Source organism: Falco naumanni, chromosome 6 (assembly GCF_017639655.2).
Source record: "Falco naumanni isolate bFalNau1 chromosome 6, bFalNau1.pat, whole genome shotgun sequence".
Taxonomy (NCBI): domain Eukaryota; kingdom Metazoa; phylum Chordata; class Aves; order Falconiformes; family Falconidae; genus Falco; species Falco naumanni.
In genome coordinates this window covers 77,601,539-77,624,484 of record NC_054059.1, presented here as the reverse complement: position 1 = coordinate 77,624,484, position 22,946 = coordinate 77,601,539, and the positions used below count along the sequence as shown (strand labels likewise).

General features: G+C 43.8%; 1 protein-coding gene across 1 annotated transcript in view; it reads left to right on the top strand.

The window, feature by feature from the left end:
* PGBD5 (piggyBac transposable element derived 5) overlaps positions 1 to 22,946 on the top strand; it is a 73,721-nt gene that overhangs the window by 42,169 nt on the left and 8,606 nt on the right. The window contains exons 4-6 of the mRNA XM_040598907.1: positions 8,913 to 9,093; positions 15,921 to 16,118; positions 21,934 to 22,039. Of these exons, the coding sequence (XP_040454841.1) occupies positions 8,913 to 9,093; positions 15,921 to 16,118; positions 21,934 to 22,039 (485 nt within the window). The remainder of the gene's footprint in view (positions 1 to 8,912; positions 9,094 to 15,920; positions 16,119 to 21,933; positions 22,040 to 22,946) is intronic.

Genomic DNA, 22,946 nt, shown 5'->3' with positions numbered 1-22,946 from the left:
AGTGGGAACATGCAGGAAGGGCACGCATCATTGAAACAAAGTAAATATACATCTACAGCAGCTGGGATCATGAACAGAACCTTTCAGAGGGTTATAACGAAGGGCTCCAGGAGAGCTGACTTTTTGCCAAAGTAGGTGGCAAAACTGCCTTGATACTCTTGCCTTTTTCACCCATCCTTGATGCTGGACATCAAGGAGGCAGTAACTGCTGCTGCAGGAGAGGGCTTGGGCTTTCTTGCTTCTTTCTGTCTAATTCAGTGAGAACAGCAAACTCAGCTTGCAGGTCCTCAGGTGTCCTCTCTACTCCATCTTCACTAGACACTTTTCAAAGCAGTATTTTAATATCTTGATTGTGGTTAAAATAATCACAGTAGCTTAGAAGTGTTTCTTAGAATATTTGCTGAGTAAGTCAGCCCATTTAAATCAAAACTCTAGTTGTGTCTATTTATTTCTCTTTCTTTCTCAAAAAGTCTGGAACACTTGTAAAAGATGTTCATACATACGATTGGTATGACTCTTTTCATTTTAGATACAGCAGTAGAGCTCATGAAAAACTGCTGAGAGTTCCCAAATATCTGATCAAGGCTGGTTATTTTGTCCTGGTATGACACTCATGCTCTCTCTTTTCTTTTCTTGTGTGGCTCATAAGGAACGAACGTGGTCATGAGTAACTGTTACTAAGTGATGCATGTTCCTTGCATAGCTCCTCCTCCATAAGAAGGTTTTCTGGTCATTTTTTGGAAGAAGGAAGCCCAGGAAGCTGATGCCGTGCACTAAGCCCCATGTGGAGTCAGGCAGGATGAGGTTATTCCCATAGTGCCTTGTCCTGAACCACAGGCCCATGGCACAAACATAACCCTAAAGACAGTCCCTGATCCAAAGAGCCATCAATCAACAAAATGGAAGGCAGTAGATGTAGATGGTAGAGGGTCCTGCAAAGGGACGGTCAGGCAGTATTAATCATTATGATAGGTGGTAATGGAATTAGCTCATCAGCCTAATTATTCGCTTAAAAACCCTGTGATATCATGGTGGAGAAGAGATGATTTTTATGGATGTGTGTATCCTTTTGTATTCCTTGGGATTGTATTTGTTCTCTGAGGCTATTCTAGACACTCTTCCCTTCCCACACACCCTCCCCACCCCCAACTATATGAGCTCTGCACTTGCTTTTATTCACTGGCAGAAAGTTCTTGCAATAAAGCATTTCATTTTCACTAATATCCCTGTGAAATGTGTTGCTCGGATTTATGAAGCTCTTCAGATCCTTGTGCTGGGACTGACTTTGAATTTCCACCTTCCACTGCTTACCCTGAAGAAGTGGTGAGTCAGAACAGATTAAGGAAAAGGACTGTGTCTCTGCAGCTTGAGGCTTCCCACACTGAGTGATCAATGACTTGCACTAGAGCAGCATTCAAAGAGTGCAACCTGGATCAGGGTGGCTGCTGCATGGGAGGGTAAGAAATGGCTCTCTCCCCGTAAGCAACAGTCTCAGTGAAGGGAGGGATGTCTGAGTCGCTTCAGAGATCAGTGACAGAGCTCTCAGTTGCAGCAAAAACCCCCAAACAATTTAAACGATATGCTTTCATAGTAAATGCTGTAGTTCATTCTTGATTTCAAATGTAAGTACACTCAGCTGCAACACTTCATAACCCTGTTGATTTTGCAGAGTAAGAACTTACTTCCAGAATTTAGGGAAACTGAGATGGTGCCCCAAAGAATTTATAATCTCACAACACACCACGTAAGTGCATTTGGTCACTGGGAAAGGGAGGGGTAAATAAGCCTGGAGTGAGTTTTGTTTTCAAGGTCAGAGTTGCAGGAGAGTTTGCCATCTGTGCATTTGTTTAATAAAGCTGCTTGGAAATGTTGGTGTTTCAGCCGGTTTTAAGTTCTGTTTAGAGATTAGTTTGAGCCCTTGGGTTTCTTTAACCAGTGCCCTGATAATTTCTCAGTTGCTGGAACAGTTGCATCTGGAATGCACAGATGTAGCAGCTGCTTTGAGGAGGTTCTCAAGGTCAGGCTTTGGCTGGGAGGGGATCCCAGGAAATCTGATCCCCTTCATTTCTCAGTCACTGGCAGCTGGAAAATCCTATCTGCTTTCTTCCTCTGGCTCCCACCAGGCTCTGGCTTCTTAATGCATGCAGTTCTGTACTGTCAGCATCTGAGAACCTCAGATCTCAATTAAAAGTCGATTATCCTCTTGCTCACTGGTATTAAGTGGGAAGGTAGTTTTGCAGATGTGTGATGGGCCAGCCGCATTCATTTCTATGGAGTTTACTGTCTTACCGTGTTTCTAGATGAATGGGGAAAGCAAACATGTAAATGTGGCCTAATGCAGAGATGTCTCCTAGAGTTTACATGCAGTCCTAGTGTCTATTTCTGGGTGGGAATTAAGGTTATTTTTTAGTTCTTGTCTGCAGTGTTCGGAGTTTCTGATGATAAAACTACCAGTGTAGTGGTGTCCTTTCTGCAGCTGTTCTCGCTCAGTGCAGCGCTGCCTGGGGAAGGAGGCTAAAAGCACCAGAGGCTCCTCTCTTCCTCGCTTTATAGTTTTGCTATGGCAAGGGAATCTCTGCTCCAGCACCTCCTGCCCCTCTTTCTCCACTGACCTTGGTGTCTACACAGTTGTTGCTGTCACATATTCTCACTCCTCTCTTCTGCTGGCACAGAAGCTTTTTTTCCTCACTTCTTAATATGTTATCCCAGAGGCGCTACCACTGTCACTGATTAGCTTGGCCTTGGCCAGCAGCGGTTCCATCTTGGTGCTGGTTGGCCCCATTGGACATGGGAGAAGCTTCTGACATCTTACAGAAGCCACCCCTGTACACTGCACCCCCCCCCAAAAAAAAAACAAACCTTGCCATGCAATCCCACTACGCAGTTACACAGAGGGAGCCTGGCGAAGCAGCATTGAGAGGCAGCAGCACCAATGCGTAGATTAACAGTTGCGTTATGGGGGTTGTATCCTTTCTAAGAAAGGTATTGAAGAGCAAAATGAAAGAGCTTTGCAGAGGTTAGCAGTGGTTTCCAATCAGGCAGGAGAAGGGCAACGTGGAAAGAAGCAAATGTGGCCTTGTTTTGACTTCAGTGGTTAGATACCTGGCTTCTCAGGGCAAACACAGGCAGGAATCAGTATACTGAAAAAGTATGGGAAGAACTCAATAGGGAAGGCTAAACTACAAAGGTCTGTCTCCATTTTCCAGCCCTGCTTCCATTTGGTGCTGCAAAGGAGAGGGAACTGGCAGAAGGCTGACACAGTCAAAGCAAAGGGTTAGGCAAGCGATCTCTGGGGCAGAGCACTGTCTGGCTGTCAAGATACATTTAAGTAAGGCCAAAGGAAAGAAGGATGATAGCAGTAATTGGGAGCAGAGCCAGGAAGTTCTTAGGTATTTGGAAGAATAAGAAATTCTTTATCATGGAGGTGTTACAGGTAATGAATCTGTGGCTGGCCTGGAAGAAGCTACAGAGAGAGATCTGCATTTGGCAATCCACAGGTTGTTGGTCTGCCATAGAGTTAAGATGTTGTAGTGCCCTCAGTGATAAAAAAGTCACATGGGGGAGGGATATCATGGAAAGGAAAACAAAGAGCTTTATTTTAGGCCATATGGGCTTGCATTGTCAACTTTACCAGCATCTTTCGGCCAGTCTCACAAAGATCTTGTTAGAAACTTTGAAGAACATACGCAGGCAAAACAGGCATTTACCAGTGTTTAGCACAAAGATATTGGCTGCATCTGTATGTTAATGCAGATTGAAATCACTCAGAATAGGAGGCAGAAGAAAAAGAGAGGGGGACCAAGGAAAGAGCTTTGTAGAGAACCCCAAGAGCTAGTTGGGAACAGATTGGGAAAGCTGCATGTCCCTTGCGTGCTATTTTGAAAGTAGCCTTTAAAGGACTAGGAAGAGAATGAAGAAAGGCTTAGACAAATGAAAAGATCTGGCCTTGGTAGGAGCACCATCAGTGATGCCAGCAGCTGCTGAGGAAGAGCTAGACCTAAGAACTGGCTGGAAAGAGGGCATTAAAGAAGGGGGGAATATAAGCTGCAGCAGGTTTAGGGTGAGACTGGAGGTGGATCTCTCGACAGCATTGGTAATGACAGGAGCTAGAGATGAGGTTTAGGATGAGAAGGGAAGACAGAGTGAGGCAGGATCTAGCAAGTGGTGCTAGGATGAGCACTTGGGCGTATGACTGTGAAGTCTATAGAAAAATTAAGTTATTTTTTCAATAGCTATTTAGGATCCAAAAAGTATGACAGTACCTTTCTTTGTTCTTTTGCTTTTATGACTGTGTCATCTAAAAACTTGGTTTCTGTTTTGTGGTTGTTTAGGGTCTGCCCTTTGTGAGATATTTTGCACAATGTAGCTCTCAAAATCTTCCTCCTGTGTATTACTACCTCCCCCTTTACTACTTTATTTTTTTCCTTCCAAATGTCATCTGTTTCATTTAAGATTTGCACCCCGGGGTGCTTCAATTATGTATGAATGTGGAGTATTTGGGATGTGCTATTCACAGGCACTTTCAGTTTGCCATCTGAGCTTTGAATATGAGCAGAATCACCAATATTTTAGTTTCTAGGACACTCTTCAATGTGCAGTCAAGATGCAGCTTTTGTTCTGAAGAGCTCAGGTTTTTTACTCAGTTTCTAGGGAGACATTATGAACCTTCCATTTTCCATAGAATAATTTGCCAGCATAGAGCAAGGAAAAAAATTTTGTTGGCTTGTAGCATAGTTATCTACTTGGAGACCTTCCTTCCTCTGGTAGCACTCTCTTCAGCAGTCTGCCTCTGTAGCCAAACGTACTTGGTTTGAGTTTCTGAACAACGGGTGATTGACTTGCCTCTCATCTGTCAACACGTGAAATCTCCCACTCAGAAATGTGATGTCTTTTCTGATTGCTTCTGTGCAGGCGAACAGTCCTTCCAGAACAGTTTTCACTCTTGTTGTTGATTTGGAAGAGCTCAGCACAGTCTTCACCCATACCTTGTCGCTCAGGCATTCAGGTATTTTGATTGATACCTACTTCTGCCTTTGTGATGGGAGCAGGCAGAAGCAGTTGTAGGTGGAAGGAAAGATAAGCCAGAGGCTGTGAAGGTCTTTTCTTACTGTCAGACTTCTAAAGGGAAGGGACTGTTAGCAAGCTGCATGGAGACTGAAGGCAGAAGAGAGGAGGGTTTGAGGGATGAGTCAAACAGTGTGAGAAGAGAGAGCTGGTGTTGTGCACCAGGATTAAGACATGTTGGATTGAAAGTATCTGGTGCAGTAGGGCTGCAGTAGATAGAGAGATGGTGGAACTGAACGTATTTCTGATAAGAAACAAATAATTGAGGGACGATTAGAGAAAGCTCCATTTCTGTCCCAGCACTGCAGGATAAAGAGCCTCAGCGCGTAGTTGCCTCCTAAGGCATGGTATCTGCTAAGATGGTGTCACATCTGTAGAAGTTATCCCATTTGGTTCTGTAGGTCGAATGGATCAGTAGCCACTAGAAAAAGATACACAGCGGATGCGATGTCTGCAGATATTCAAGAAGCATTGCTTTTTCTGTCACCTGCAGAAGCAGAGGATGTTGCTGTCAACATCTCCATCTGTTGTCCAGCAACAGTTGTCGAGCCTGTACTTGAGGTGACAGTTTGCTGTTGGAGCACATGGAAGGGACACAAAGCTTTGATGCTGTCACAGGGCAACCCAGCAGCTCTGGTGAATGGTTTAACAAGTGTTTTGGGTGGTTCTGCTTCTGACTATGCCTGTGAAGGTCTTGCAGCCAGTTTCTGACAGTTCTGTTCTTTTTCTACAGACTGCTAACTGTTAAGTACCACTTCTAACGTATTACAGAATGGGAGGGAATGCTCTGGGCTTCAGTAGGGCAGGATCTTAATGATTTGAGGTAGAATGAAATAAGCTGGGTGAGAGGATGTGGAGCAGGAAAATAAAGTCCATATGGGATCGTAGGCACCTGAAGGATATTTGAAGCTATGCCTTTGCCTGTTGTCTCTACCAGCCGCTGTTTCACAGCAGCCTTTATGCCTTCTAACATTATGCTGCCATCACCCGTCTTCCCAACAGAGCTGAGCATGCTAAAGCTTTGAATGTTGCTTTTCCAAAACAAGAAAAATTGTGCCAAGAACAAAGGCTGTGCTTGGATAGGCAAGGAAATGCCCCAGGAGAAAAAAAGGGGATAAATTTGACATTGCAGGAGGAGGAAAAGTTCAGCAGTGGGTATGGATGTTTGATTAAAGGGCGCTGCGGAGGTGAACAGAGCAAGGGGGGGATGAGAATCACAAGGTGGCCATTACAAAGACCCTCAAAATAGGGGAGGGTGCAAAGGAAGGCTGCCAGGTGCACAGGTAACTCTGCTAACAAAACCTATAGAATATGTAGCATCCCAGCGTGAAAATAGTGGTACCTCAGTGGACAGTTGCATGGTGGGCCTGCTCTTCAAAGTAACTGCTTGCAGACCCAAACCAGCCCACAGTGAGGGATCAATTTGCACACCAGCAGTGACCCCAGACTGTCTCATCCCTTGGAAGGTTGGTACTCTACAAGGAACGCGAAATGAGCATGGGGCAGGAGAGACTTGGTTGGCTAAGGCTTACCGCAATAGGGGAGGGAAGGTGTGGGACATTTGTATAGACGTAGAGATTCCTGCTTTGTTTTCATCTCAGCTGTTAATCCAAGGTCAAAACTAATCTGTCTGCATCTTCTGTCTCCACTGCCTTGTCTGTAGATTTTAAGAGCTTGATGTGTGGTCTCTGTGCTGGCATACTAGTAACCTAATCTTAATTTTGATGCCAATAATCATAAAATGGCTTTACTGTAAATTTGGAACAGTCTGCCCTTTGTAGGCATTTCACTGTTAAGCTGTTCTCTGGAGCCCTGATTAATAACCTAAATGACTTATCATAATTAGCTAGTCCTCAGCCTTAGCATTGGGGAAAGCACAAATCTGACAGCTTTTAGAAGTGAGTGAAGCATGATCAGGGAGTCTGCAAACATTCCTGCCTTTGTTCTCATTTAGAAACTGTTTCTACCAAAAGAGGGATTTATTTATTTTTTAAAAAAACTTAAATAATGGATATTGAAGACTGCCTTTTAATATATGCTGTGCTTCTTGTTGAAATTAGTGCGCATTTGTCCTTGCACCAGCTTTGTGCTTTAGCACGTCAATTACTTCAAAATACAAATTAAGTCTCATTTCTCAGAGATTTTATACATAACACGCTCCTCTGGGGGCTGTTCCACGGTGCATGAATTGCTAGGGAATATTACATCAGTATGTCTAGAATACCAGTGCTGGGAGATACGCCATCTAAAATAGGGAGAAGTGGTTTAATCGAATTTTGTTCCTTTCTAAGATCGTTGAGATATAAGCTACTGGGAGCGCTACTGCAAGCATGATCATTTTTGTTCTCTGAGCATTGTAATGAATTTTCCTTCATGAAGGAGTGTGGTGGTAAGACAAACAGATGCATATACAGGAAAGCAGTGCTGCATGTTCTGGATGGTTGAAGTCTCAAGCAAGTTTAACAAAAGCTTGTTGTGGATACATCACTCCAATAAAGAAGGCAAAATTCCTTTTCCCTGCCCCTAAATACTGAGCAGTTTTCAGCTTTTTCCCTGACGGGTAAAATTTTCTGGAATTCCAACAAGATTTGAGTATTCCAGAACCAAAGTCACAAAGACAGGCCTGGGCAAATTTTTCAGGAAATTTGCATTTGTGTGTGCTTCTAAATCTTTGCAAGCTCCATGGTGTTACAGTACTGTTTGAGTGACTGAGCACAGTGTCTGCTGCTTCTCATTTCTCTTTCCAGCAGGTTATTTCTGCTGACTTTTAGAACAAGATGAAGGTCAGGTGCCTAGTTGGTTTCAAGAGGTGTTCAACTGTGGTGGAAGTTATGCTTGTAACATACTGTCAGTGAAATAAAATTGAAGGCTTGTGTACAAAAGGAAGGGTTATGTGTTTTGCCTTCTGCGTGACAATGCAGAAGACTCCTTTTCTAGAGGGATCACTTGTAGGAAGGAAGCAGTAGCTTTACTTCAGCGCTCTTTCAGTTGGTGGGACTGTGTTCTGTTAATTATAGTCACCTTACTAAGGGATAAAAGTTCCTGCACTCTAAACACAAACATGAATGTCCACCTACAGATGATGGTGACAGCTCTCTTGAAATGCATAGCGATGTGGACTGCACTGTAGCAAGATAATATGCTAAAGCTACTGTAGCCTGCTACAAATGCGCCAGGCATTTCCCCGTTTGCAGCAGCATGTTCCTGGGTCGGTCTGTTTTGGTGGGTTGTCTCCAATTCATGATCTAAGTAAAGGATCTAAGAATTAGTGCTGTGCCTGGGGAGTTTGATGAGGATGTTCTGACTGGTTGGGTGTGTGTATTGCTGGCTCCTCTCATTTATGGGGGTGCACGCACACTTGCATTGCAGCCTAATGGTTGCTGCCAGCAGAAATAAATCAGAATGTTGCTGCAGTGAAGCTACTGGGCCGTTTCCTTCTGGTCGTCTTGTAGTAGCCTTTCTTGAAACTGAAGTTCCCATGCTCTCCTTTTGCTGGCAGCACTGAAGCCTATGCAGATTCAGTAGGACACGCAATCTCAGTTATGCCTAGAGTCTTTTCCTGCCAAGCAAACAATCTTCAAACTGCACAACAGTGACAAGAACCTCAGGAAGCCCTTAAGCTGAGGCAAAGGACGCTGTATTTATCAGTAGCTGTGCCAGCTAACCTGAGGTGGTTTTAAAGCAACAGCCTCTTGAAAGGGACTTTAGATTAATTAGCAGTTTATAAAAGGTATCTGCTGCCTTGATTCTCAGCTTGTCTCCAGTTGAGCTGAGCAGGTATGTTAGCAATTGCATCTGCTCCCGCTGGATTCCTTATAACCTGACTTTCTTACCATTTCTCATTTAAGATTTATGTCCATCTCAAAGAAGGGAGTGGTGCTGACGGGCTGGATGCTTTGAAGAACAAACCGCAGCTTCACAGTATGGTGGCCAAAAGCCTTTGTCAGAACGCCTCTGGGAAGAACTACATCATCTTCACTGGCCCAAGCATTACCAGCCTGAATCTCTTTGAAGAATTTGAGAAGCAAGGTGTGTATTGGGTGACTCACTGGGTTTTAATGATGACCTAGGGGCCTTCTGTCGCTGAATTAAAAAAAAAAAACCCAAAAGGCTACACTGATATTTCAGTTCCTTGTATAGATAAGTTGGTCATCTCTAAGAAAAGTTCTTATTCATTAAAAGGTACTATACGGAGAGGACTTTCTAAGTTGCTCTTTAAATCTTCCTCTTTAAATCTTCTTAAAGTTCAAAATAAGGATGTAAAAGCATCATAAATAAGGTCATTTAAAGCCCTTGCTTGTGTTCTTTGCCTTCGAAATGTGAGGACTAATCTCCTATACGGCCTGGGGACTTACCAAGGGATTTCCTAGCTGCCTGTGGTTTTTCTGTTCCTGTTATGAAGGACCAGGAAGGGGATGATTCCTTAAAGGTGTGCCTTGGAAGTCCTTGCAGGTTTAATATCTGTTAAAGATGAGACTTCTCTAGATGACTTTTTATGACATTGCAAAAGCCCTAGCACAGTTTCAGGGGTTTTCGCTGGTATCGACGTGCCTTGGCAGGACAGTTCTTACTTTTGAAAGCATAATCAACTCTACATTAGCAAAAGCACTCCTGCCAGCAGAATGTCCGTCGGTATGGCTCTCCCAGCCAGTTTCTTGCTAGTGCAGAGGGTAATCCCAGGTCGTCCTCTCTCTCAAACGCCCCCTCACCTTGGGTGTGGAAAAGCCACATGTTACGTTGCTTTCAGAAATGCTGGGGGTTTGTGACTCCCCGTAACTTACAGGCTCCTGCACTCCTGACAGCCAGTTTTAAGTCATCTCAATGTAACTCTTGGCTCATCCTTCAGTCAGCCTGGCCTTTCAGAGTCGGGGTGGTGCACAGAATGGATCCTTCCCATTAATAAGGCTGGAGGCTGCCGTTGTGCGTCACGTATGGGGAGGCTATAGGGCCGTTTCCCTTTTCAGCGCACCACCGATGACTGAGTTTTGCTTTGCATTGCATTATTTTTTTTTGCATTGCAGAAAATTAAACCCGCTTAGAGCTTTATATTGATGAAACTTGACCCAAAGCAGGGGGAAAACCTGAGAATTGAGGCAATGTGTTGATTCTCATTTAAAATGAGAATGCCAGTGAGCTGCGCCAGTGCTGTAGCTGAGTGCTTCAGACTGCGCTGGCACTGAGGGCTGTCTCTGTTGAGCTCCGTGCAGGACTTTGCTCCTGCATTATTCCAGGTAAGCTGGAAGCTCACAGAGCACAGTGCAATAGCAGCATATTCTCACAAAAGAGTCGTGGTTTCCCAAACACTGCAAATAACCAAATGGGAAAGAAGTCAAGCATATTTATAGTGCACTGGAATTTTTCCTCTGAGCAGACTGGTCTTTAGTGAATGCGCAGCTGATTATAAGCATTACATTTTTAAGACTTCCAAAGCAATGAGGAAAATGTGGGTTCAAAAAAAAATGTAGAGAACTCACATGTATTTGAGTTCAAAAAAAAAAAAAGTAGAGAACAGTACCTGAGGTGTGTTAGGTTTAAATGTGTCCACTGACAGACAAAAACTTGACTGCTGAGTCATACCCTTTATGCTCTACTAGGGAAGGATAAAGACAATATGGCATGACACAGCTGGTCCATAACCCTGGTGAAAAAAATGCATGGCTACTAAACCAGTTGAGTGTTTATTGCTTAAAGATAATTCAGATTGTTCACAGGGGTGAATTATTCATGGGCTTTACACTGAAGAGATCATTTAAATTAAGAGTTTCTAGCAGGTAGCAAATTCGCTAATGTCTTTTTAAAGCATGTAATTTTGACTTACTATCTGATCAAATATGCTAATGCTATACTGAGATTTCAGTTTGTTTCATGATTTGTTATTTGGCTTCATGAGACATTTTATGATATTTGACAGCTGCTTCCAGAATTAAATTTCAGATCTGGTACATGCTGTCAGCTTCCTAGGGGTGAAGCTGTGGGGTGGGTGGGTGGGGTGGACACTAAGATAGCAGGTTTATTGGCTTTGCAAAATAGTGTGCCATCCTGTATAGAGAAGATCATGGGGAGAATGTGAAAATATTTCTGTTTAGTAAGGTCATGGCATTGTCTGCATTTGCCATGAGTTACTAGGGGCTAGCTTAAAGGTTTTGCAGGGGGATGTTGAACTGGAAGGACTATGAGAGACTGGCAGAGGTAAGATTCTAGAGATGTCAAGCAGTGGTGAAGTCAGTAGGAGCCCGGGAGGAGGTGGTGTTTACTGACTCTACTGCAAAGCAGCTAATGTATTGCCAGCACCTGCTGGGATCCTACTGCATCGGCAGTACATTTGGGGAGAGGCAGGCAGAGGAGCCTGGACTCAGCAGAGGCATCTCTCCTAATGTATCACACAATCACCCTCAGCAATGTCCTTAATGCTTTTTGTGGTATGTGGCTTAGCCAGCTAAATCCAAACAGGTCCACACCGTGACCAAGAAGTGTCATGAGAGCCTGCTGAAAAGTATCTATACTTTGATGCAGTTCAAGACCCGTTCTTAAACTGATGAATTTATTTTTCTTGTTCAAGACAACTGAGTTTCTGAGCTAGAGCAGGATCAGTGGTAGAAAGATCCCACTGAGAACTGAAAATAAAAAATTGGTACTGATCTTAACTGCTTTACATTGTTTGGGGGGGTGGGGTGGGGTGTGACTATCAACAGAGAAATGGGGAAGATTTCAATAAGCTGATGTTTAGAAACTAAACATTTTGGGAACCTAAATTGACATTTAAGGGAACTAAAGAGATTTCTGGAAAATCTAGAAAGAGGCACCCAGTAAAAATGTCTTATTTCCTTTCAAAATTCTTGATGAAAAGCACCTGGGGTCTTGGTAGCCAGCGAGTTGGGCATGAGTCAGCACCATGCCCTGGCTGAGCAAAGGTGGTCAGCACTATCCTGGGCTGCGTTAACAGGAGTGTAGCCTGAGGGAGGTGGTTGTTGCCTCCTACTCAGTGCAGTTTTGGGCAACATGCCCCCCAGTACAAGAAGGGCATTGCTAAACGGGAGTAAGTTCATCAGAGGGCCACCAACCTGACCAGAGCTGGACCACATGCTTCGCTATGGTGAGGCAACTGTGCTTGTTCAGCCTGAGAAGAGAAGGCTTCGGGGGGAGGACCCAACAGTAGCCTTATGCTACCCTAAGGAGGTTATCGAGAGAATGGAGCTGGCTTTTCATAGTGGTGCATCGTGGAAGGATGAAAAACAACAGACACAAGCTGAAACAAAAGAAGTAGTTCAGACTAGAGGTAAGGTTTTTCCTGAGGACAGTGGAGCAGGATGCCCGGACAGGTTGTGCAGTCTCTGTCCTTGGAGGTTTTCAAGCCCAAACAAGATAAAGCCCTGAGCAGTGCTGTCTGATCTCAGTGCTGACCCTGCTCTGAGCAGGGGATGGGACTAGAGACCTCCCAAGTTGCCTTCCAACCTGAATTATCCTTTAATCCATAGGGACCCCGTGATCCTATGAAGATTTTTGTGGAACCTTAACAGTCATTTGCTTTTCCTAACCCAAACCCACACATGCATTACTGCGAAACCGACAGTGTTTATTGAAAGCCTGCTGTGTAGCGCTTTCACTGTACCACAGTAGATATGTGACTAGTAATATAAAGGGATGCCGGCAAACATAATTCTAAGATCTATGAACATACCAGGAGCTGAGAAAACTTCAGAAAATAACACAGGGCACTTTGATCTTCTGCAAAATCAAAACCCTGAATAGACCTCTTTTTTTATTTTTCAGGGGACATGCAAAGCATTTCTTTCTCTGGCCTCTGAATAAAGGTGGAAACCCTGCACTGAAATGCCCCAAATTCTCTGTTCTGCGAGCAGACAGCTGTCATTATTTGCTGTGACATTCATTCATAGTGCACATCCCTTTGTCCCCCTCTAAGCATTCGTGTTATCCGTTGCAGAGGACAGCACCTCCTAAAGCCCTTTGTCCCACGCTTCCCTTAAACGTATGATCCCTGAAGGTCTCTTTTGCCCTTTGTGAACCAGCAGGAGCAGCTGGCTCTGCCCCACAGAGTGGCTGGGGTTGGCAAAGCTGCAGGAGTTGCCAGCCTGGGTGACCGTGGCACTCCCACAAGCTTTGCAGGATCCTGCAGCTCCAGCACATGGACTAAAGCAAGCTCTCAGCTCCTTCCCACAACAGGCCCCCCAGCTGCTCCAGCTCTGATTTGACCCAGCATTGTGTGCAAGGATAAATGATTGCAGAATGTGTATTTTTGCCTGAACTAGCTTGAGCCTGGCTGCCTTTGCAAATGATACTAATGAAGGTTGTGGTGAAACAGGCTTCAGCACGAGCTCTCCACGGCCTGGAGACCCTGGGAATAAATCTTGGGTGACTACATCACATTTCCTCCTCTTCGCTAAGCTAGCTTAGGTATATGCATTTATCTTGCAGTTACAGTTTAAGATGACCAGGGGAGGACGGCCTGTCTCCAGTGACTCCCGTGTATGTGGCAAACACTTGTGATTCTGATTTAATTACACACAAAAACTTCATTGAGCCAGATGGGCATAATTTTTATTGCTTCTATTGCTATAGTAACTGGGCGGTTTTAAAAAACTCTACAGATTAAAGGTGTCATCCATGATGAGAGATGCTAGTAAATCTGCAGAAGTGCTGCACTTTTCTAGGCTACGTCGCAGGAAGGTTACACAGCGTGTTCCTGAGAGAAGAAATGGTTCCCATTATTCTGTGTAAGGAATGAAACATCTGCTGGAAGCTTTCTGCAGGCTTACTGCCTGAGCTGAAGAAAAGGCTGCAATTAATTATTATGGGAACTCAGAGATGGCTGTTGCTATTTTGAAGCTCTAGCAGAATAATGTAGTTATTAGCTTGGTTTTACACCGTTGCAGTCTCCTGGAGAGAGTATCACCCTTCAGTGAGTCATAAGCTTTTGGCAGCTAAGGAAATTCTTCTCAGGCTTGTTTGTTATCAGAGCAGGAAGATCTTAATATTGGCTAGAAGAAAGCTTTCTAAAAGTTTCCTACGTTAATGTCAGTTTGCAGGTACATGACTTGTGTACCTCTTAGCAAGACAAGAAATTAAAAAAATAAATAAAGCCTTCCACTGGAGGTGCAGTTCCTCTTATATTGTTTGTAAGCCTGTTGCCACCAGGCTTTTCTTGTTGTCTTTTGTGGAAGGAACTTACAGATTTCTGGGGACTGATTTACTTGTTAGGAATAATCAATGGAGCGCAGATTTCCGCTTTTAGAATGAAGTTGCCCTGTTGCTGTGTTGGTTGACTTTCTTCTGACATGAGTGCCTTCCATTTCTGATGGAAGAGCCTTTGCTCCTTGTAGACCTGCTCACAGCAACTGAACCAATTCATGAGTATTACCAATTATTATATTAGTGTTCCTATAGTATCTGGGAGCTGTTGAGGGAATGCTCAGCACGCCAGGCACTATATGAACCATGGACAAAGGCTGCACCTGCACTCAGGGGTTAGGTCATTCCAGACAGAGGCAGAAAGGCCACATAAATGGAAGCCCAGGAACAGAGGAAACGTGCTCAGGGGAAGCCAGGCGCTGTAGTTCTGACTTAGCATTTCCCCTGTAAGAGTAGCCAGCTATCCAACTTGCAAAATTCAGCACAATGAAAACTTTGATCAAGCAGACTTAGCTGACAGATGAGCTTTAAACTACTACAAGCCTCTGCTGCCGTATGAAAGATGCGTACAGATGTCACCTGCTTCCATGCCCGTTGTTTTTTTTCCACTGAGGTGGGTTAATACAAAACCTAGGGACGCTGAGGAAATTTCCATCCAAGTTTTCCTTGGATTCAATTAATTTGATCAAGAAGATCTGCTTCTCTTGGAGTAATAGAAACAAACTGTTATTGTTTCACAGCCTTATGACATATTCAAGCATTGTTATTAATGTTGTTTCCAAATCTTGTTTGTGGCTGCACTGAGATGTGTTTTGTGGTGTTAGATTTTAGTCACTGCTTCTTTCACATCTCAAAAGGCCAAGAGGCTGTGAGCAGCAGAATGTCACCTGTGGAGCATCTGATGTCTGTGCAGGACAAGATCAGTGCTTACTCAGCTGGGGCACTCCTTGCTTTATCTCCTTACTCTAAATGCAGTTTTCATTGAACTTGTATTTCCGTCTTCTCCATTCTTCTGGCACATGCATTTTTATAAATCAACCAGTGATTTCAGTGGTTCTTAATTGCTTAAGCAGCATTTCCTTAATAAGCCAGATGATGCAGATGCAAAGAGTAGTCAGCTAAAAATGAAGAACTGGGCAGCACAGTGAAGTAGTAGATTAAACCAGTTTGTCAGCTATGTATATTGTGATTAAAAGTGTGTTGGGAGTCAAGTAGGAGAATTTATTTCAGTTAACATCTAAGATGCTATGGCTTTCCCTATCTCCCTGCTCCCTCCACAATTTATTCTCTTACTTAAACATCAAAGACTATCTTGGATCGTAAATTCTGATTTTTTTCCATAATGCATATCACCACTGGGGCTTTTTTCAGTCCAATTTTAAACATGTTGTGAAGACTATTGCACAGATTATAGATGTTATTGTGGGGAAGATACCCTGAATTCTTCTCCTTGTCATTTCATCTTGCCTGTGCAGGAGGTGTCAATACATTTCATCAGACTTTCTGCACTTGCCTCAGTTTCCAGAGACACGTACAACACAAATCTTTAGTATTACAGGAGAAAGCCAGTTGGCTAACAGATCTGTTGGACTACAAAGTTCTAGGACAAGCTTTTTCTCTAGTCAGGTCATTCAGACTTACTCCACTGCTCTTGCTTTTTGGGTTCATGCAATGGCTTGCTGATAAGAAGTGGTTTTGTTCACGTGCAGAGATTTACTGCTGTGGGTTGCTGAGCACGAGGAAGAGTGACTGCACAGGCCTACCTCCGTCCATGCTGAACAACCCTGAAACTCCCCAGTCCAGAGGACAGTACAGAATAAGAATGAAGGGAAATATGTCCTTGATCTGCTGGTACAATAAAGGGCACTTTCGTTTTTTGACCAACGCCTATTCACCGGTTCAACAAGGTAAGCAGTATTCCTACTGCTCTTCTCAAAACTTCACGTGCTTTATGTGACAAGGCAAAGTGAGTCACTGAGTTTGATAATAAGCCTAGACGAAGAGCTTGATCATCATAACATCCCAGATAAATGGTAGCAGTCATGATTATTTCCCTTCTGCGTCTTGCTACAGCTATTCTTTTTCCTGAAAGGTTAAAAACCTACTGCTAATGTAGCCTCCTTTGCCTGAGCTGGTGGAGGCAGTATCCTTTTAGACATAAAGATTGTATCTTTGCTGATGGTCAGAGAAGGGAAGATGTTTGTTTCATAGCACTATACTAGCCCCATTTGCAAAGCATCTTGTAGGATTGCTACTACAAAAAAAATAATAAATGTCATAATGTACTTAGATCTCTGAGCAGATCCTACAAATGATTTATTTTATCCAGTAAAAACTTAGTCATAAACAAATGTCTTTTTGCCAGAAGTAAATACGATTAAGACTTCCTGTTGTATGTTGAATTGATTTTAGCAGTTGATGAAAAGACACCAAAACAGATAACTTGGATAGTTCAAATAATTGCAAAGGGTTTCTTGATACTGAAATGTTGGGGGGGTTTTGTAAGTATACAGATGGTTTTAAGAAGGTTTGGAAACTTCTGTAAGATGCAATATGATACCAACTTTTGAAATCTGTCTTTGAGTGAAAATATTGTTTCAGTTTCTTTTCATTTTTATTATTCAGGTTTATGTATAACTGCCTAAGACAAATAAGAATAACATAAACCTTTAAATGTAAAGCCACCAAATCGAAGGCATCTTGTATACTCATGTTCTGAATCCTGAGTGACTCTCATGTGTGTACAGGCTACAGAAGCAAAGTTAAGGCCCTGAGCTACTGTATGGTATGCTGAGAAGTTGACTTAGTGTGTTGGTCAGTGCCTTGCCAGAGGACTCATTACCTTAGCAAAGAGTGGCTGATGCCAAGGAATTCTGCTGGGCACCCCTGCGGAGGACTTGGTGACTCAAATGGACTGTTGTCTCAGCACAGATGCTGAAAATATGTACATGAAGGAAATAATACGGTTTGGGGACCCTGCTGAAGTGCAGTGTTGATCCTCACGAGGGGCTTTCACCATTAGGATTTGTGCTGTTTCTCTTGTGCGCGTTGCTGTCTGGAGATTATTCAGCTGCACTAACCTGACAAGAGTTATCACTGCATGTCACCTGGTTTTTACAGGCTAGCACAGAGCATTTGGTTATAATTCATAAATATTACTAGAAAAATACCCTGTTTGTAAACATCAGTGTTAACCGCCTTATTAAAAGAGGGAGCAAAAGCAGACTCTGCGCTGGCAGCATCCTTTAGAAGCAGCACATGGGAGTCGAGCTGTTGTGCTTGTGACTGACCTTGGGTCTGTTTTGGCAAAGATGGGATTGTAGGTTGTGTGTGTGAGGTAGTTTAACATCCACTGGTTCGGACTTGCACATGTGATGGGCAAGACCTACCCAGCACATTGCTCACCAAATGCTGGCTGGGACAGTTGACATAGTTCACAGTGAATCAGAGCAGAAAACAAAGGCTGGCTTTTTAAAGAGTGGTGCTGGGAGGAAGAGAGTCTCTAGTGCAGAGCTGGGAACAGATGGAGACTCGGTAGGAAGGCAGGAGACCAGATTGCCTGCCTCTAATTTGGCATCTCTCAAGTCAGTGCAGCAAAGCTAGTTTAAACCAACTTGGAGCCCGACCACCGAAGTCTCCTCTAAGGCGTGTAAATATAGAGGAGGAGGAAGAAGAGGAATCCGTGCTCCTTGAGGCAAACCTGTAGCACAGACCTGCTGAGCACGTGTGTTCGACGGGAGAGGAAGTAAGGACAAAAGGGAAATAAAACCTACGCAGGGTAGTTGGACAGAGACTGATGCCAGTGGGATCGCCGGACACATGGTGCGTGTTTGCGCTTGGTTGAGTGTAAATGTTGGCAGGGGTGGAGGAGGCCCTGAAGAGAACCTTAAAAACAGAAGGCAAGAGGTGGTCAAAACAAAATTTAGGATGAGAAAAGAGGTGGGTGTAGCTAATAATGAGCTATTTATTGCAATTTAAAGGCAAGTCGAGAAGGTAAATCTTGCCTGTACTTGGAATGGAAATCCCAGCCAAGCCAGAGGCACCAGGAGGGCAGTACACTTGTCAGAGCTGATCTATGAATACTATTCTTAGATGCAGCAGGTTATTTCTTATGGATGTTTTGAACCAATGTGTCATAATACATCATCTCAGATGTAAAGGATGAGTCCTCTTCCTTTAGTCTTGCAAAAATTATTCTGCTTACTCTTACTATCAAGTATGAAGCTTCTGCCTAGAACAAACTTCAGTGGAGTTTTTAATTTCTGTTAAGCTTTAACTTAAGTTTAATTTTTCCTTGTGCCTGTATTACAGAAAAACTGAGATGCCAAAAGAGATTGAGACCCCCAGAGACTAAAGTAACCTTTATTCTGAAGCAGATGAAGTATGTGCTGGTCCAGACCTCCCCGTCTGTGGGACAAGGCTGCATTTTTGTTTTTTCCACTCTAGATCTGGTGCCCAGTTTTTCCCAGCATCTCCGTTACTGTATTCTAGAAATAACTGCAATGTTTTCTGTGTTTCATATGAAGCAGAATGGAGCAGGCAGCAACCTCACTTGCTGCACAGCAGGGTGACTAGAATGACATCTTTAGCAAAAACTTGTTGAACCCAAGATGAATTAGCTTTTTTTCAAGAGGTTGCTCTTCACCAACCAGCTCTACTTAAAAGCTAAACAGATAATAGCTAAGGATAGAAAACAAAGCTCAGGACACATACACAAGGACTAAAGAGCTGCAAATGTCATGCTGACATCTCACAAGTGACTTGTGAGAAGTGGGAGATGGTGTGGTGGCATTGCAATTGCATGAAGCAGTTGTGTAAGGCCCTGTGTGGCTCTTAGCTCAGGAGAAGCTGGAGTGAGGAGTCTGGTGACTATCTAGTTTCCTGAAATTCCTGAATCCTGAGAAAAAGCTTGCGAGACCTCATTCAGGGAGTTCTGTTCAAGTATGGTGAGAGTGGGGATGGGACCAGAGGACTCCAACGGGAAGACCTTGAACATCAGACCTTGTAGAATGCTGAGTGCCTGCAGTTCTGATTAAAACTGTAACCAATCTAAGTCCTGATAAAAAACCATATAGCACCCGGTATATGCAGTGCACCCTCTGTTACGTTACGCCGTCTCAGTGTTTGCCAAGGTGGGTGCAAGTGGTAGTATTACTGAGCCTCTGTTTTTTATGAACGTGGTTCTAGCTCCTAAAATCACAGGTTGACTGAGAATAAGTGCTTTGAGGAAGCAACATATGTACACCTTTGTCTTTCTGCTTGTTTCGTTTGGGGTAGTATTTTCCAGGCTTTGCTTGATGAGCTTACAGCTTAAAAACTTTAAATTAAAAATAAAAAAAAGATTAAAAAAAAAAAACCCAAACCCATAAGCTGATGCCTGTCTGTGGTAGCAGCCGGGAGCCCGGCAGCCGGCGCCCCATCCAGCACGCTGGCAAAGGCAGGCTGCGGCTGCAGCGCAGGTGGTGTGTTCCCTGGAGTGCTGCTAGGGATGGGAACACGGCGCTGCTGGGGGAGGACCAGGAGGGGAAATATCTCATCAGATGCGCGGGTGAGTCAGCTGGCTTGGGACCGCTTGCCACGGAGACCTGCAGCTAGGAGCAACCGAGCTCCGGCGGTTGTCTTCCCTGGAGAGGTGGCCTGTGGCTATGAAACGAACCGAGGAAAGGCTATAAAAGTAATGTGCCTATGAAGCTATTTATATTCTCACAACAGAAACGTTACATGGAACATAATAAAAAATGAGAGGGTGTATATGGTACCCCTATAGCTGCCACGGCAATGCATTTGTTTAAGAATTGTGAATACGAAGCAAATTACGAAGGAAATATAAATCATCCAAACTAAGAGAGGGAGAGGCGAGCAAGAGGAGAAAGGAGAGGGGTTTTTGTAAAACACTGGCACCAGGAACATACTTAACCTTTCCTGACCTGCCTAGATGGGATGGCAAGTGACTCTGCAGCACTGATGGCTCATGCTGGTGGTATATCCTCTCTTTTGCCTCACGCTGGCCAGATTTTTGTAGGACTCCATAAAAGGACCAAAAAAAGCAGCATAATAAATATGTGAATGTAACGAAGGATTTATTTATTAGATTGTGGGGTTTTGTCCTCTCTTTGGGGTAATTTTACGCCCAGCTTGGTGGGGCAGAGGTGAAAGGAGAGGGTGTTGAACAATTTAGAGGTGATATCATTTTGGATTCTTGAAAAATCAGACTTTAAAGACACCAAATAAATTGCTGCATGGCTCAGCTGTAACATGACATTTAGTATGTGTCATAAGTCTTGCTTCAAAATAGTGTGCCAGCTAGGACAGCACAGGGGGCTTGACAGAGATAATGGATGGAGTGAGACTTCCAGCTGAAGGAATGGAATGGTGAAGTCTGTAATGAAAACGTGAGGAGCATTTTAGGGATGATTGTAAAAGAGTTGGTAGAAGGAAAGCAATGCGAGTTTGAAGGCTTGAGAAATGAGAAAACCCAGGATTGCATCTGTACTGAAACAATGCTGCGAAAGGATGCAACCAAGCCTGTGCTTCTCTAGACCTGGAGAAATAGTGTGCCTGGGAAAGAGAAGGGGTGTCTGCCATAGACATGGAGCAGGAGGTGGTCTGTACCCTGGAAGGGTGACCTTCACACTCTGTGGGGACATAAAGTCTCCAAGTTAGGGAGCATACTCCTGGACTGTAAGTTTATTTTACTCATTCTTCCCTCCTAGAAGGAGCTTCCCATAGACAGGGAAAACATTGAGGACAGGAGAAATAAATCAAAGAAGAGCTGGAGGAGTTTCTTGGAAGAGCGTTTGACTCATAAATACACCTTAGTGGTGGAGAAGGCCAGGTCAAAGATGCACCATGTGAGGGAACAGGGCCTGTTGGTGGAGTAACCTGCTCTAGGCACCACATCTTTGTCTAAGCGCAGTGGTTGGTAGGTGGCTGTAGGTGCCCAGGACTCGTCCCCTTGCCACAGGTCTGTGCAATGGGCAGGATAATCCTCCCTGTGATGAGCTGAATTGCCTAGCCAGCTGACCAGGCAGCGCAGGAAGCATCGCTCGCAGGCAGAGTAACGTGTGCTTAGCTCCACTGAGCAACCTAAGCGTATGTCTGAGCTCTGGCTCCCGGGCTGCTTCTCATTTCAAAGTTACTGTGGTTGTGGCTCCTTCAACTCACCCATCAGCATCACCTCTTACGTGGACTGAGTTTAGCCCCTTGGCTCCTTCTTACTGTATTTTCTTTTGTCAGTTAGCACCCAGTGGAGTGGAGGTAATGTTGTTCTTGGGCCCCAGGGCTGGAGATAAGCAAAGGATTTATCAAATGACTCATCTGGGTCCTTCAGAACTCAAAGCACAAAATAGCAAGTCACAGCTCTGGAGGTGACCACAACTAATTGTGACCCAACAGAAGAGGGACTAATACTGTCTGTAGGGGGCTGCTGTGGGACTATGGCAATGTGTGTTTTTTCCTGAGCATCTGTTAAAAGTGTTTGTGTCTAACATCTTTTGATTTCCAACTGAAAACTGATCCCTTTTCTTCCCCTTTCACTCACTCGGTGTGCTACCAATGGAAAAAAGAATTCAAATTAGCATCTCTGTTACAGATAACTTTCCAGTTTTAGGGCAGAAACTGTCAATAAGGTTTATTTGACAATAAACTGTATAAGAAACCATATCTTTTAATTGCTAGACCTGTGATACGGATTTAAAATGGTTATGTTTCTAATTGATGCAGGAGTTATAATCAAGAGAAAAAGCGGAGAAATTCCATGCCCGTTGGCAGTTGAAGCCTTTGCTGCTCACCTTAGCTATATCTGCAAATATGACGACAAATACAGCAAGTAAGAATATGTGCATGTGTGTGTTTTTATGTCTTTCACTCCTTTTCTGTTGCTGCAATGTTTGAGCTGCAGCTGGGGGTTCAATTCTGCTTTCACGGAATTAATCTCTGACAAAACTCCAGTCAGAAGCTGGCTCTGCCCAAGGGCAAGAGCTGCATTGCTAGTGTTGTTTTGGCTCTATCTACCCATCCACTAGTCAAAAAAAAATTGGAGAGTTACGTTCTTAGCATCTCGTAAATGACTTTTAAGAAGTGCTATGAGCCAGCAGGCTGATGATTTTTGCCACATCAAATTGAAAGCTAAATAGAGAATTCAATCAGGGTCTACCAGCCCTACAAGTGTCTCTGGCTACCTCAGCTCTCCACCGCTATCAGCAGATGGTGTTTAGGTGATTATCTGGTGATAATTTCTGTCACTTGGAGCCAGAAGAAAAGGATGTTCAGTTGTGGCTGTAAAGGTGATCTGGGAAAGCAGAATGCAGATGTTTTGGCTTCTAGATTTGGGCTCCTCGGTGTTAGCTCTTAATGTAGCAGGGAGAAACAGAGATGAGTAAGAATAGCAGTGGTGAAGCTTGGCTGTGGGAATAGCGATGAGGTGCAGAAGATTTCAAGAGCTAAAAATTGAGGAGAGTGAAAAAGCAGCAGGGGTTTTCCAAACCAGTTCTGGGCAAGGCAGCAAGAATTCAGCAGAGGAGATAAGAGGAGAGGAGGTGGTTGCTGGAGACCGATGCTGTGATCGGATCTCTGGAAATCAATACAAAAAAGAGGTGAATTAGTAGATTTAAATGGTTAATGAAAAAATGAAGGTAGGAAAGTGGGAAATCTTATGACCAAAGAGTGAATATTCTGGCAGTCCTAGAATTAGTCAGAACCTAAATATAAGGATGTCAGTCTTTTCTAGTTCTGCC